The 17395-nt window shown below is 36.1% G+C and overlaps 1 protein-coding gene across 5 annotated transcripts in view; it reads right to left on the reverse strand.

Moving 5' to 3' along the window:
- Positions 1–17395, reverse strand: part of piezo2b (piezo-type mechanosensitive ion channel component 2b) — a 124023-nt gene that overhangs the window by 77351 nt on the left and 29277 nt on the right. For all 5 annotated transcript variants that reach the window (XM_008434600.2, XM_008434601.2, XM_008434602.2 and 2 more), the window contains exons 4-5: positions 8517–8559; positions 3577–3739 (exon numbers count right to left, since the gene is read on the reverse strand). In XM_008434600.2, coding sequence (XP_008432822.1) covers positions 3577–3739; positions 8517–8559 — 206 coding nt within the window. The remainder of the gene's footprint in view (positions 1–3576; positions 3740–8516; positions 8560–17395) is intronic.

The raw sequence follows: 17395 nt of genomic DNA on the forward strand, positions 1-17395 counted from the left end.
AGTGGCAGTTTTTATTTGATTGAGCTCAAATTCTGTTAAATAAATAAATAAATAAATAAATAAATAAATAAATAAATAAATAAATAATTTTTATCTATCAGTTAATAGTCCAAAGATTTGTATTTATTTTTAGCTGCAGATTCATCTTTTGCTAGAAATAATCAAATGTACAGTAAAGGTATGCTGTGTTAAAATTTTCAATCAATCAAGTTTATTTGTATCACATATTTCAGCAACAAGACAAAGTGCTCAACTTCATGAAAAGATAAAATCATCAAGATGTCAAGTGCCATCGTTAAAATAATAAGTAAACATCGTAAATGCTGATCAATGTTCCAATATTTATGGCTCAACAGCAGCTCTGWACTGGTGGGTTTTTAGTCTTGATTTAAAGGACCTCAGTGTCTCAGTCAGATTTTTAATCCGATTAATTATCAGAACAATTAATCAATGACTAAAATAATCATTAGCCCTACAGAGCAAGCGGCCTTCGGAGGATGTTTTCCTCTGAAACCAGATGTTGGACCACTTCGTTCTTCCTTGGCTGTGAGCAAATGTGCCCCCAGTCGCCCACAGTCTCGGTAAAAGACAAACATAATAACTCAGCTGTTGAATTCAATACCCAAAGCAGCAGACAGACACAAGAAACAGGTGGTAAAAATTCAGATTTAGTCAAAACATGAACCACAAAAGCCAGTAAAGATAAACCTCCCTGGTGCTTTTCCCAGCGATAAAGACAGAGAGATGGAGCGATGCCATCTGTGCCAGTCGGAGAACATCGGATCGGGGAAATGTGGACTTAATTAAGCCTGAGTCATAAAGAGCGGTGGTAGAGACTTGCCAGGCGATGATGGGAGGCTGTTTTCCAAGTCATCAACTCTCACACGAAAGTTTATGCTCAAACTCCCGCGAAGCTCGGCGAGGCCGGAGTGGGAGAAAGGGACAGCTTTACAGCTGGATCAAAGTAATGATTAAACTCCATCAGTCAGAAAGTTTATGTTGACGTGGATGAAGCCTCAAATGGGGCATCTATTGTTAAGAGACCAGAGGAGCTAAAGTGGAAAACATGAGGGCATAACCTCGTTTCCTGCAGGCAGTGAGTAGAAGAATACAAAGCGTGAAACTCATCGATGCACTAATCTGCAGCTGCAACATGGAAAGCATTATTACGTTCCCTGCTGAAGATATTAATACCATTACATAGATGGATCTCAATATATTAGAATATCATAGAAAAGTTAATTTACTAATGAAATTAAAGAAGCTAATCTCAAATATCATTTGGACTCTTTAGATTAAAAAGCCTTTATCTCTGTGTAATGTTGGTGATTATGGCAAACAAAAACTATAAATTTAGTGTTTCAGAAAACAGGATCAATAAAAATGATTTTAATATCAATAGATTTTATGTTATGACCTACATTATGTGTCAAACTCAAGGTCCGGGGGCCAAATCTGGCCCACCGTAGGTTTTTATGTGGCCCTCTAGACTCCAAATTACTCAATAAATCCTTCCAGTTTTTCACAAATCTGCAAAATCCACACAAAATAAACAAATCTCCATATTTTTTTCTGATTTTACTGCATGATTTGTCTAAATTGGTCAAAGAGAGTTTAAGTGACTGCTGCCTCAGCCTGACTAGTAATAAAGTCACATTTAACATTATACATTAGCGCAAATTAATTACAAACATTTTTTAATGGGTACCACAAAATATGCAATTTTGATTGCAAAAAAAAAAACCAAAACACTAAATCACAAAATCCCAGAGGAACAGCAATTTATTAATATTTTAACAGTTTAATTGGTTTTATCAATACATTCTGGCACAACCGGCCCTTTGAGAGCATACTGTATCTGATATGGCTCAAGATGAAAATGAGTTCGACACTCCTGACCAAATGATCGTGGGAAAAACAGATGTTCAGCAAACTGTAACACCTTCAACAAGAAGTTTAACAAAGAAAGGTCAACTTAATAGTTATAAAGCWAGTTGGAATGGAAAACTACATTTCCTTCAGATAATGTGCGACTGAGTCAAAATAGGAGCAGGTCCAAGAGGAAACTGGACATCTTTCTTCCAGACATTCAAGGCGTTTTCTTACCAGATGGATTTTAATTTCCATTCAGCAAACGATCACAAAACGTCCAAGACTCGTCTTTATTAGAGCGGAAACTAACAATTATTTTAGCAACCAATATTCTGACGATTAATCATAAATCAACCTGAAAAAAGAAGGGTCTAACTGTTTGTAAACGTCCAACTCCCAGCATCGTTTTTTTTTTTTTTTTTTTTTACAGTATTATAGTCATGAAATCTAGAACTTATTTGTGTTAAGATGTTTACATCTCAGTTTTATGACCAACAGTTTTGTTTGGAGAGCGCTACCTCAAATCTCTCCATGTTTACAGGAACACGATTTTAATTGCTTAGTCTTCAATGAGGTTTTGTAGAAATAAATGTCTACATTTATACACAGATTTCCAGATGGTTTCATCTAAGCCAACATCTTTACAAGCTTCAGTTTTCTTTCATTGAAGACAGAAGCCAAAAGCAAACTGACCACAAGGTCCTGTTTCTCCTAAAATATTTATCTCCTGCTTCCAGGATATTTTTATCAGTATCTGCAGTTTGTAAAAATATTTCTGCAAGGCTTTGTCATTTCAAACATCACTGACATCCTGAACATTTAAAGGTTTCTTCTGTTTAAAAGGAAACTATTATGCAAAATAAATATTTTTGGATGTTTTTATGCTTCCATTTTAAGTCTGAACTGCTTCTAAAAACAGCCTTTTTAAAAAAAAGTTACATTCGGAGGGCACTGCCCATTACCTAGCAACCCAAGCCATGCCCAGCCCATTACCTAGCAACCCAAGCAGAGTTCCAGGACATTTGGTCAGTTGGGGGGGCGTGGCCAGGAGCAGCTTAATTTGATTTAAAGTGACAGAGTCCCTAAAACAGCTCAAAATAGGTAGAACTGACCAGGCTAAAATATCATTAGCTAAGAATAATTTTACGTTAAAAAAAACTAAAATAAAACAAAAAATACGACGAACATGTTTTGTTTCTCCCATAGACCTGTCATAATGGTTGAATATTTAGAATAATATATTTTGTTGTACATGTCACTGCTCTGAAGAAGTTGTTCTTTCAGCAAATGGCATATTTTAGAGTCTTTATATTCTACTAAGCAATTATTTGATTACTAAAATATTTGACACTTACTTCAACAATTGGTTAATCACGATTAATCCAATTAATCCGATTAACCATTTTGGCCCAAAATCATTGTAAAGGATTTCCGAACCTATGTTTCATCGTTTTATAATAATAGAAGTAATATTTTCTCTTAGTCTCACTCTCACTAGTTGTTAGCTTCAGCCTCAAGCTTGTATGTATACAAAATGCAAGATGCTAAGACAATTAAAAGAATCCATCAAGCGTTACATGAACCCAGGTATACATTTCAGCGGTGCTTTAGTCAGCTGTTATTGAATCATAAAAACAACATTGTGTCTCCTCCTTTAAGTAACTTTAGGAGAGACAGAGCAGGTCCCGGACAGTTGAAACCTACTTGTTCCTCTGCGTCGAAGTCTTCGTTGTACTGGCCCATTTCCTCAGGCGGCCTTTTCTGGACCAGAGTGCGACACAGCAGCCAGATGGCGAGTCCGACCAGGAACATGCCGATGTCAGGGATGAACACTCGGATACCGTTTCCCGCGTCTGCGCCAATAACACTGTGGGACAAACAGGAAATGGAGGAAATGCTGTGAGAAAAGCAGAAGCACACTTCCCTCGACTCCAAACACATTCAAAAGAAGAATTGTAATGCAGGACAAAAGTTGGAAAATCACATAAGCTCAACTTCTCGGCAAGCTCATTAACATCTTCCTCCAGATAACCATATAACCCAGAAAATGGCTGACAAAAAAGGCCTGCCTCAGCAGACTTTCAGCTGTAAGTTTAGCAAAAGGCGGTTCTACAAACTTCTCAGGATGTCAAAAACAAATGTACCCAGTTGTTTATGAAGTGAAATCTTGAAAATTGTCTCTAGTTTTTCTTCCGCTTTAAAAATTATGCTTTCTATTTCATCAAGTCCAATTAAAATATATAAAACATGAAGAGTGGAGAATACATTTGCAAAACATATCATGATACTGTATACAAGCATCTCATTTTGGTCAATATCGATAATTATTGATTAGTTTCTTGTTTTATATATCTGAAATGCTGCTAAACTGGTGGCATGGCCTTTCCTCTTTTATCTACAGTTTTCATACCAGTACATTGTTTATTTTTAAGTAGTTATAAGGTACGGCGGAGAAACCTTAAGCTGCTGCAGCGCAAGTTACTCAACAGGTTGTTGCTAGGTAACCAAAGAATGAGTGAGTTGCTAGGTAACCAGAGAGTGAGTGAGTTGATTGATCCCACCAACTTTGCCATTAGAAGTTGAGCAGCTAAACCTTTTTTCTGCCTACATCTCCCAGAATGCCATGTGATTCTGGCTCGGAGTTCAGTGAATATGCTCTTTATTGACGATTCTATCAGACATATTATCTACTGGTATTGATCAGGGGTCACATGTATAATGCCATTGGTTTATTACCCAGTCCTATCTTAACACAGAACAAATCTGGAAATGGGTGTGACATTTAATGGACTTCCTTAACATTTCTGCTCAATGTTGGCTTTCGCAGAATGCTCTAGATCTCTCATGGGAACAAATATAAGTGCAGCAATTATATCTCTCAGAAAACACCACCTGTTTACCCGAAATACGCGGGAAATGTCGAGTTTTCCGCTACGTAATTGTTCTTTTAATATGTGTTGTGCTGAATGCATTAGATTTTATGTGGAGTACCACCCTGCGTAGTAAAACAGAGCTCGCTGCCTTTAAACCAAATGCAATTTACAAGTGAGTGAAATTCCATAAAACATCAACAAGAAAACTCATGAGAAAGTTTATTTGGTTGTTTTTTTTTTTTGTTTTGTTTTTTCAACTCAGCTTAGGGGAAAAAAACATGCTTACTTATTAAAAAACATATCATGTTAGGTGGAACAATCTGCATCAGCAGCAGCTGAAACAAACCAAAAGATTTCTTTGATTTTTTTGAATAGTGTTGACTTCATCTTCTTCTGTCTGACCAAACATGAAAAGATTTGTTCTGACAAGAGCCCAAACACCATCTGCAGAATGTTGCTATGACAGCTACCATAATGTCAAGCTCCATATAATCCACTTTGATGCGTTTATGCTGCCAAAGGACACGTTTTACAAGGTGTCATGATTGCATGTGCAATTACAGCAAATAAAAACTGTCCTTGAAATGGCTAACAGGTTTCCGAACCTCTAAAACGCTCTCTTTTTAATCATCCAAACTAATTTCTATTTCAGTTTTACTGCAATCAGGTTGCATCCTGTGTTTGGCCACCAAAGTGTTTTTCTTTGCATTTCATGCTGAGCTCCAAGTGTAATTAAACAGTTTCCAATAAAACGTACTGGTAACTCCGGAGCAGCGCAGAGGATTTGGCTGCCGTTGTAAAGCAACTGGTCATTTCAAACAGAACCAATCTCACGCCTGGTGTTGAGTGGAAATAAAGCAAGTAAAAGTTGAAAACAAAGTGTTGATTGTCATGATGGAAAACGCACAGTCAGAATAGAAAACAGTTTGGGCGTTTGGCTGCTGCTGCTGCAGAGTTTAATCTAATCGAGGACGTCTGTTTCCATGCCCTTTATTGTTGAGAAGCTTTGTGCATCCTCACAAGGATGAAAGAGATGGAAACCATCAGAGCCACGCAACGCTGAGGCGGCAACTTTAATGACTCCCACTTTCCCTCACGTATTATGTGTGGGAATTAGAAAAACATCAGCAGCGCTGCAGACAGATTCAGGGAAAAACTACTAGTGTGGAAAGTTCAAAATGTGTTGCAACTCCAGCTGCAACAACAATTATTTTAGTGACTGATTATTCTGACGATTAATCGATTAACCAGATTTTTTAAAAATTGGCATATTCTGCAGATTATTCATTTAAGTATTTAAGCATTGTTTATACAATATTAGAAATATATTAACAGAATAATTCAGTTCCTTTTTTATATAAAAAATAAATAAACATTTTATTGCCTAAAATGCAATAGCATTGCATTCACCTCACGAATTTGAACCAGGTGGAGCTAAAACTTTGTTACTTGAGGAGTTTTCACAGATAACGGTGTCATCATCTTAAATGCAAAATGTAAATATATTTTGTACAGCTTTAGTTTAATTACTGTCCTGAATATGTTGGGGGGTTTTCAGTAAATTGCCTTTTTTTGAGTCTGAAGAATAATCGATTTCTAAATTAGTTGACGATTATATCAATAATCGATTAGTCACAATTAATCTGATTAATCATTTGTGCCTTATTTAGAATAAACAAAAGAAAAACCTTTATCAAATGGCCCTTTTTTGGTTCTGTATACTCATGTTAACAGTTAATCAGTTTCTAAATTAGTTACTCATTGATGCATTTATTTTTCTTAATTTTTTAATGTAAATATTTTGTCTTGTTTTTTGTTTTTTAATTTTCATGTGTATTTTACATTTTTCTGTCTCTTCTTTTTAATTTATCATTTCCATTTATGACTCATCATGTAAATGGGCATCTTAAGGTTTTAGCTTCTGTCTGTTGGTTGGTTAGATCGAATCCATGCTGCACGCCACAACAAAGATGGCGACTTACAACCAGTTCATCACTGAGCTGAAGTTTACCAGTTGTATTTGAAGAAACAACGCTGTAACTCCTGACTTTATTGTTTTTGCTCTGACAGAATGCCTGTTTAGTTAGCGGCTCTCATTGACTCAAACATCAACAGACATCGATGTATTTAAAAATATAGCAGCAGGACATTTTGGACAACCAAGACAAAAGTAAAGAACAGAAGTTGTCCATCTTCTTCAGGCTCCTTTACATGCGACTTGAGCAACATTTTCCTCTGCCCAGGCTGTTAAAATGCAGCCATTACAGCTGTAAATATTGTATATGCACTACATATGATCCTCAGCACAAACAGGTAAATGCAGGCAGGAGAAAATGTTTATGGGTCTATTTCCGCCACTTAACTGTAGAGTACACAATCCACCCAGGGCTGATGAGTGCTGGAAAATAGGACGTGGCTGTGTTTCGGACATTCCCGTACTTACAGACCGCATTTAATAAGATCACGGGGATGTGCTCAGGCAGAGGCAAACAAAAGCCTTGAAAAATAGACCCTTCAGCCCAGTGTGAGGGCTAACTGGGTTTGGCCTTCATTAAGAATCCACAAAGGGACAGGTTAGGAGGTAGAGAGAAGATTAGCCAGTGTGGCTAAATGCAAAAAGCGACGGTAAATGTTGCTGAGAGGCTGCTATATATAGGATACTTTGTGTAGCATTTTACTTAGGAATAGAGTGAAAACATGGGAAGTGCATGAGTTTTATGTGTTACAGGTTTTTCTTTTGTTCAATTTGAATAAGCTGAAACAATTAATAAGATTAATTGCGATTAATCGATGATTGAAATAATTGTTAACTAATTTAGAAAACGATTAATCGTTAACTGGATTATTCAGACAAAAAAAAAGGCCCTTTGCTGAAAGAGCAACATATTCAGAGCACTAATTAAGTTAAAACTGTACAAAATATGTATACAATTTGCATTTCAAATAAAAACACCTTCATCTATAAACATGTTTCAGCTAAAACTCCTCCAGTGGTAAAGTCTTAGGTTCAAATTCACTAGAGGAAAGCTACGCTAATGCATTTCAGGCGACAAAATATTCATTTTTATTTACAAATGGATCTGAATTATTTACTTAAATATTTTTTTTATCCATTTTTAATATTTTTTTAAAAAGTCCTAAGTGTTTAAATAAAAAAATCTATAGAATGTTTCGTTTTTTTTAAATCTGATTAATCGATTGATTGTTAGAATAATTAATAGAATAATGGATTACTAAAATAATTGTTAGTTGCAGCCCTAATTCTAAATAAATCATTCTAATCTGCAGAGAAGGTGCCAAAGTTTTTACTTTCACCTCTGAAATCAGATCAATGAGATCCAGGAAGAATATTCCGGCAGCCAAACCGATGTACAGAGACGTCCCTAAACATTACTGCACATTCACAATTGATTTATGTCAGGATAAAACATTATTGCATTTTATTATAGCTGTAACCTAAGTATACTTATACCAAACTCATGTGAAAATCAACAAGTGTTTCCATTTAACGGTATCCCTCTACCAAACAGACTCCATTTATTACCAGCTCCTATAAATTTAAAAAGATTTATTTGCAAATGATCAATTTACAGCCGTTGCAAATTCACAATAGCATGTCGGTCAATAATGCAAAATATAATAAACATTTATGTCCAAAACACCCAAATGCTCTAAAATATTGAAAAAAAATATCCACAGAATCTCAGCTGTGACTTTTTTCTAAAATCCTTTATGATTCTTTTGTTTAAGATCAAATAATTACTTTCTTACCTCTCAAAGCCAATCTGCCGTATGGAGCTCTCCCATGACGAACCTAGAACAAATAATGCAAAAACATTTAATATTCAGACATTTTACTCTGCAAAAGCAAGCGTTTTATGAATTGTTTTGTTTTTTACAGACAGACAAAAGTGACAGTTAATTATTTGAAATAACAAAAATAAATCAGGAGCCTTAAGAGAGTTTAAAAATGTTTGATATCTAACCTTCCAGTACAAGCAATGCATCACAGATATGCAGCAAAAAAAATCTGCAGAAGCTGTGTGATGCAACAATATATAGTCAAAAACTGTCTGAGAAATGTTTTAGACAGTTTGCTGTATCCAGGCTGTAAAGAATTAAAGCAGTTAAAAATGGGTCCAACTACCAATTATTGTAGTAATCAATTAATTTATTGATTATTCTAAAGATTAATTGAGTAATCTAAGGAAAAAATTGGCACATCTACAGATTTTTCATTTAAACACTTAAGCATCTTTAATACAATATTTGATAAACAATAAAAATCAAATGTATAAATAATTAACTTCCTTTTTAAAATAAAATGCAACAACATATTAAAATGCAACAACATGCTTTTGTTTAGTGAATTTGAACCTGGTGCAGCTAAAACTAAGTGAGACTTCAGAAGGTTTGGTTAAAACATATTTACAGACAAAAGTGTTTACATCTTAAATGCAAAATGTTTTCATACATTGTACAGTTTTGGCTTTTTGCACTGACTATGTTGTTTGTTCAGCAAATGGGCTTTTTTGAATCTTTTATTAATTATTAATTGATTTCTAAATTAATTGACAATTATTTCAATAATCGATTAATCATGAATAATTGTTTTAGCCCTATATAAAACATCCTATGTTTTATTTTCACCAAATTGTTTTTTCTTGTGTCCGTTATCCCAGTTTACGATTAATTGATTGCCATGTTAATCCGATTAATCGTTTCAAACCTTTCTTGATACTAACAAAATGTTCTAAAAAAAGTGCCAAAGTGCCATTGATGCAGCATAAACTTAATTTAGTTCCTCTTTGGGATCAATAAAGTATTTTTGAATTTGAACTGAATCCTTACATTTCTCCAAAGGTTTAGTTTTAGTGGCTCTTTCTTTGTTTAAATGCACATAACTTCAGTCTGTGACTTGCATTGACGTACCTGAATGCTTTGTTGGTTCAATGGCCCAATAATGAGGTGCTAAACTTTAGTGAACTCAGGTTCCAGCTTTGCAATGTGCAGGGAGGGCATTGCTGATGTTAAATATGCTTTAACTGAGATCGCAGACAAAGCACTTCATTTCACTGAGTTTATCTTCTGTTTCACATGAGCGGAGGCCACAGCTACTTTTTTAGGAGGGGATTGTTAAGTTAACAACTGTGAAAGAAGTCTTTGCTTTCAGAGGACGCAGACAGAAAAAGGTCACTTGGATGGTTCGATATCTCCAAAGAATTGAAACTATAAAGATAAAAGCTTAGCTTGCAGCCTGATGATAAATACTCAGAGCAGCAGGACAAAATAATGATTTAAACTAAAGATTTTCTTGAAAGAGACAAGCACTTTTCCTCTTTGAAAACACACTGTAATGTTTTCTTATTGTAGTGAAGACAAAAAGAAGACATTATTATTGATGTAGTGTCTGATATGGACACTATATCAGAAGAAATCTAGCGTTTTTTTTATGTACCGTACTGCCAGAAATGTAATGTCCCGGAAAACTGTCAGAAATTCATTACATTTTCCGGTCACTTCTTTGAATGGTTCTTGGTGCAGCGCCACCACAGGCGAGGAGGGGAACAGGTTTTCTACGGGTTTGATTAATTTGACACACTTCAGTGTAAAGCAAACTACACCAGCTGAATATGTAACAACTGCTGCAACTTTGGTCCCCAATCGAACTGAGTCTAAAATCAGGTGTGAAAACTGCCTTATCTCCTCTCCTCAGCTGCTTGGAAATAGAAACTTTTGTAATAAATCTCTGACAAGCACAAGTGTACCACAAAAACTCATATATATAACCAAAGAAGTATGAGTTTTCATTATCTGTTGTTAAAAAAAACAACAAGTATTACGGATTTCACATAAGGCAGAGTGAGTTTTGCAGGCAGGGAGGTGAACAGGTTTCTCAAAGCGATTGGTTCATTTGACTCATAGTGAAAGAGAAATCATTTTAAAGAATCAGCTTGAACAAAAATATCTCATAATTTCAAAGAGTTTCGAAACTCCTTCTATTTTTGCCAAAGCTGGAAGCTCTGAGTCTGACTTTTTTTCAACCAGGAGATATGGTTGATAAACAAGAGAAGACATTTCAGTGGGAGGCCGCTAAATGTCTTGTTGTGAAATTTAAAAGGGCAAGAAACATCTGCAAAGGGAGGCGGCCACATGACTAATCCCCGACATGGAGCACTTCACCCCGAGTCATACTGAGCTGTTAAACTTATCTGCCAAGCTCCACACTGATCCTCCCAATGGTAAAACCTCTCTGAAGGAGGATGGACGGACTTATCAGCGATAACCAGCACCAAAAAATAAAACAGAAACAACAACCATTTTTCCCCTGGTACCTTTTACAAAACTAAGATTCACATAATGGAGTCTAGAGACAATATGGAGACACAGACATCATTTCAGAAGGGAAGAAAGGAGCAAGGAGTCAAATTACAACTAACTTCCCAGCTTTTTTTTTCTAACAATCTATGTGGGAGAAATATGATAAAATCTCTCTGGATTACAATTTAGAAAAAAAGAACAGATTCAAAACTTAGTTTTCTATATATTTCAGTCTGTGGCTGATTGTTTTCACATTTCACAGGAAGAGTAATTTACAGCAGAAAGTTGAACAAAAAAATAGAAACCCTCAGACAGTGTAATCTACGTTTAGTGTAGATCGACTAAAGTAGAAAAGTAGGGCTGGACTATATGGCTGAAAAACGTAAATATAAGCGATTCATTTCAGTCAATGTCGATAATTATTGATTAGGTTTTTTGTTTGTTCTGAATATCTGAAATACTGCAAAATCATTGGTATGACTATTCCTGTTTTATCTGCAGTTTTCTCTCAATAGTCAATTTTTACTTTTAAGCCGTTATAGTGGAATTTTAAACTGCTGTTGTGCCAGTTATTCAAAGAGTTGTTACTAGGTAACCAAAGAATGAGTGAGTTGCTAGGTAACCAAAGAATGAGTGAGTTGATTCCACCAGCCTTGCTAAGCTGTCTTTCCTCTGCCTACATTCCCCAGAATGCAGTGCGGTTCTGAATCAGTTAAGTGAAAATTCGACATATTGAATATTCTATCAAACATATTGATCAGCTGTATATCGTAATCTACATTATTGATTTATTGTTTAGCTCGAGTTGAAAGTAATCTCTAATGACCTCATATCCTTTCAGAGTAAGTTAGAAAGACTTGAACTTGTATGCTTTAAAGAGAATTAGTAGGGCAATTAAATGTAATTAAAAGCCAGATCATCCAGATGAAAATAAGGTCTCTTTATGTTGTCTTAAAGACTTATGAAGGTAAGGTCACAGTACGCCATTCAAAAGTTCAAATAAAATCCAGAGGAGGCAAGCAAAACCCAGCCTGTTTGAATGAGTCCCAGATCCAAACATCTGCAACACGTAATTTCTCCCTGACAACACTAAACCTTCAGGTGTGGGAGGAAACCCCCCATCCTGAGCGKGACTTCATGCTTGAGGAATGCCAGAGGTAAAATGAGGTAGAGTCTGATCCGTTGCATGACTGGGGAATATTGTGTAAAACAAACAGAGCTCAGCACGGACACTTCTGGAAGAAAGTTTGAGACTTTCAGTCTGTCGAGCTTGGGCCAGCGTTTCACCTCAGCTGGGTACCAAAAATACCTGTCCTCCAGACTTTTTTGTCAGCATCATAAAACTCCCTTTGTGCTTCCCGGGCTGCAAACCTCCATGCAGCAGTTTTCTGCACTCTTCTATCTCTGTAGGCCAAACGCCAGTTACTCTTTTTCACACACTGTAAAAGTAAAGCATCAACAAGTGAGCAGGCCTTAGGTTCATTCACACCAGCCCTGTTTAGTCCTCTTTATTTGAAATCCAGTCCATTTGTCTAGAAAGTCCGGTTCGTTTGGGGACGTATGAACCACAAAAATGAACTGTGGTCTGCCCAAAAACATTGGTCTCGGTTCCGTTGAAGTGAACTCTGGTGCGGTTCAAATGCATATGAGAACACTAAGTGGATTGGAGACCATTCCAAAAGCAGGAAGTGGACTACAGCACAGGGTATTCTGGGCAAATACAACAAAAACAAGGATGAGAATCTAGCGCTAGCACAGTGTTTCTCAACCTTTTTTGGGCCAGCACCCCCATCTAGCCTTTATCCAGGTCCCTCCCCGCCCCCCACCAAATAATTTGTAGGCTACTTTGCACTGACTATTATTTTATTATTAATATTACTATCACTATTGTAGATGTTTTGATTTTTATGCTTGTTTCTGTATTTATCATCAAAAATAACTTCCTAGAGAACAAAAAAGCCATGGGAATAGAAATTATTTTCACAGGTGTCTAAAAAAATGCAATGAACATTCAAGTTAAAATCGGTAGGCCTAACAGCAGCCAGAGTGGAAAAAATATTCTTATTCTTTGCCATTTTCTAGTTAAATATTCCACAAAATGACCAGATAAAAGATGTTCAACATGCCAGTTTAAACTTTGAACTATTTGCAAACGACTGAGCTGCAACATTAAAACATGGATAGAACTGTAACTACATTAATCATAACTCTTCTTCTCTTCAGTGTTTGTCAGTTTCTGGTGGTGCAGCTCTGTGCTGCCTTCAGGAGAATGGGACATCAGAGTATCATCCATAAAACTTCACCCACATGGCATTTACTGTGCAAAACAGCTTTCAGTGTAAAAACAAAAGTTCCAGGTCCTTTTAATGCCATACAAATATGAGACAGAAACATGGATTATATCTTTATATAGACCTGTCTAATGAATTATCAGATTAATAGTTTTACTGGACAGAAATTACAAAGAACAAATCTGGTTCTTAATCAAATCCTAATGAGTCAAATTCAAAGTGTCATGGAGTCATCAGCCTCATGATATTAACACTGATATGAAAAATAATATTGAAGAAATAAATATATAAAATCTAATTACAAACATAAATAAGTGATCAGTTCTTTACTGTTATGGTCTGTAACCTATCAGATGAGACAACACCATTTTCAGCTGCTGTGGTTTGCTTTCACACTGCACTGTGAAAGCAAACCACAGAGTCAAACTAATTGAAAAACCTGCTCCCCTCCTCGCCTGTGGGGGCGCTGCACCAAGAACCACTGAAGGAAATGACACAGAAACCTTTGAAGACAACACTGAACCAAACTTCCTTCTTCATAAAATGTAAACAAAAATGGAGTAACGCCAGATATCTGCAGTTGTAGGATTTTTCTTTTCTCTTTGGTAAAAGACCACAAGACATTTCTCCTATTTGTACTAGAGTCACACGTTTGTTTTGCCTGTATTTACCCAGAATGCCTTGTGCTATACAGTCCACTTCCTGCTATGGTCTGCTTTACGTTCACATATGCATCCGAACCGCACCAGAATTCACTTCAACCAAACAGAGACTAAGGTTTTTAGGCAAACCAGAGTTTGGTTGTTTTTGGTCCACAGAGTTTGATTGAAAGACAATGTCTGCCATTTGTGGACCTCACCGTTCAGTTTTAAGAAGTTTTAACCGTAAAAAATATATTTTAAACTTAGGGTTAGCCTTGCTGCTGTTAGCTGAACTCAGAAATAGCACTGACAGCTAGCATAACCGTGTTAAACAGAGTTATTACAGCTGTGTAACGTATTCATGATTATATTTCAGTAATTTTTTACTAAATAATATACTACGCTCTCCAAGCGAACCAGGCTTAATAGACAAACAAGCTAGTTTGATTACAGTGGACTAAACAGGTCTGGTGTGAATGAACCCTATGAGTTCAAAGACTTGGTTTAACCTCCTAAGATGTCACATTTCTGGGAATCAGCATTAAGGACTACAGAGAATTTTGGACAATTGCAGGAAATGTCTGGAAGTCAGAGAGGTGACAAGTAAGTCAACATGACCTGCAACAAACTCCACCCACCTGGTGTTCCTTCATGACTAACACAAACAGTTTGTAAACGCGGCTCCATCCCTGTCAAGTCAGCGCGTAGGAATGAAAGACGGCTGCACAGAAAGCCGGCTACGGCTCATCTGGTGACCATTCCCTGACCTGCCCCAACAGCCAGAGGGGTCAGCTCTCCCAGGAAAGGTTTTCTAGTTCATACTTAGCTCAGCTCAGAGATCTCGAGGTGTTTTTGGCCACCAAAAACAAAAGGAAGTGCACTAGATTTTCCAGAGGGAAATGAGCACTTCACGGAGAAGGAGAAGGACTCCCTGTTTATACTCGGCTGCCAAAAGGAAAAGCGTGTCAGGAGGACTAAATACCAGATATAGAAATCTGAGATAAGGCATCTCGTCAGAAATAGTACACACATAATATCAGACTTCCTTTCTCACTACAAAAAAACAACCAAACAAAAATAGTTTGGAAGTTTCTGCAACAATAAAATACAGTTTTAATTAATAGTTATGACTTTCAGATTCAGTCTATTTTGATCCTGACAATTCTGCTTTTCTCCCATGTTTCCTCTCACGTTTGGAGGATTATACTGTCATGGTGAGGTACAAGAATCAGACAAAAAATGTTTTTAAAAAAGTCCAAAGAAAATGTAAAATACCTTCTGAATGTCTGGAGGACTTTTTTTTATCATTATTTAAGATCACTTTAAAACATTACAAGAATGTCTAACTCCTCAGAAGCAAAATAAAAAGTGAAAATCTGGGTGATAAAAACTTTTTCACAGCACTATAAGCTAATAAATAACCTGCCGAAAATGAATATAATAGTCTCTGGATAGACGTGATTCTACTTATTATGACAGCTTGGTTATAAAATGACAAATATTTAGCCTTGTATTTAAAATGTTCCATTGTAAAAACAGTATGTCTGTAATAATTTTACCCACATTACAAATAAAAAGTCTTCAACATGGTGGTCATGCAGTAAATAAATATAATGTTCTTAAACTGTAAATGTTAAATGTTTTGGCAGCTACATTCAGGTTCAACACTGACCTGATTAATACCAGACCTGCAGAAACAAGAAATCATTTAATTCAGGGGTGTCTAAACATTTTGTCACGCGGGACAAAATCGTTGTCCCAAGTCCAAGTCCAAAACATCAAAAGTATTTTTCATTTTTGTATCAAAAGAAAAGCATCTGGTTTTCACTTTCCTTGGGTTCACAAATTTAATCTCAGCAGAGGTACAGGATTTGGGTCACATTCTTTAAAAATGCTTTCTGTGATTTGTATGCAGCACAGTTGGCTTTTCAGTAAAAGTTTCTGAATAAACTCTACTTACCATAAAAGTTTGGTTATAAAAAGACAAATACTTTGTGTTGCATTTTACATTTTAAGAAAATTATGTTGATAATAATTATACTCTGATTAAAGCTGAGCACAGTTGGTGGAATCAACTGACTCTCTCACTCTTTGGTTACTTAGCAACTCTCTCACTCTTTGGTTACTTAGCAACGACCTGCTGAGTAACTGGTGCAGCAGCAGTTTTAGGTTTTGCCACAATACTCCCTACTTAAAATAAAAATAAAAAACAATGACATGGAGTGAAAACTTAATAAAACAGGAAAAGTCGTGCCACCCGTTATTTATATTTACAACAAAAAGCTAATCAGTAATTATTAAGATTGAGAATTATCAATATCAACTAACATGAACTGATTGTATTGTGATGCATTTTTCAATCCAACCCTAACTGAGCATTATAGTTTTAACTGATTTGAAATACATTTAAAGCACTACAAACCAATTCCCTCAGCAAAAGACTGTTTATGATTCCACAGTAAGAAACAAAATTAAACAAAATCCTGCCTCATAATTACCCAAAAACATCTTTAATATCCTCATAAAATAACTTTGTGCACTGGCAAGACAAAAGTAGAACTCCTTCATTTTAACACCTGAACATGAACATAAAATATGAGATCATTAAGTGAAAATTGCAAAGTGAGATAAAGGAGACAGAATTTATGATGTGCAAAAACAAAAACGTTTCACTGCCCCTGAGAATCTGGTAATAAAGAGCATATTTAGCCTCTGAAGGGCTCTGTATGTCTCCACCTGAGGTGATAAGGTTCATTCTGCGCTCCAAGTTGGCCGGGATTCAACCGAGCAAAGCAAGCTCCTCTCATTAGAAAGAACAAGTCATTAGAGCACAAGGTCAGGCTCTGTCCCCGTCTAGACACATTCAAATTTTATAGCTTGATACCGCGTCTCTTGAGAAGCCCAGAAGCCAGCTATTAACACCTTTCCAACAGTGGATGAGTAGCTCATTCTGCTTGCAACATTTTAGTTTTTTCATCACCGTGTGGTTCAAGGGAGTAAATGAAATTCAGGGAAGGGTTGCGAAACAACACTGCGAGTAAAGGAAGTACTATTAGAACTCCAGGAGACCAGTAACTACTAACCTGTAAGCTCCAGAAGGAAAATGTTGGAAGATTCAGAAAGTAACATTTGTTTTCTTGGACAGTAACATTTAAAATAATGGGCCACATTGACACACGATTAAGCTTTGACCTAAACCAGTTAATAGCTTTATCTGTACGGTCCAAGAGAAGAAACTGATAAATTCCAGAAAGTGACTTTTAAGTTTCAGAAAAACTAATGTTTAAATCAGTGGTGGGCATACTTCCACTAATCCGCTAATAGAGGAGCTAATTTTTTACTTAGCTCTTCTTTTGAAAAACATTAGCTTCCCCTAAATCCATCCATCCATTTTCTT

The sequence above is a fragment of the Poecilia reticulata genome, linkage group LG17, assembly GCF_000633615.1.
Source record: "Poecilia reticulata strain Guanapo linkage group LG17, Guppy_female_1.0+MT, whole genome shotgun sequence".
Taxonomy (NCBI): Eukaryota; Metazoa; Chordata; class Actinopteri; order Cyprinodontiformes; family Poeciliidae; genus Poecilia; species Poecilia reticulata.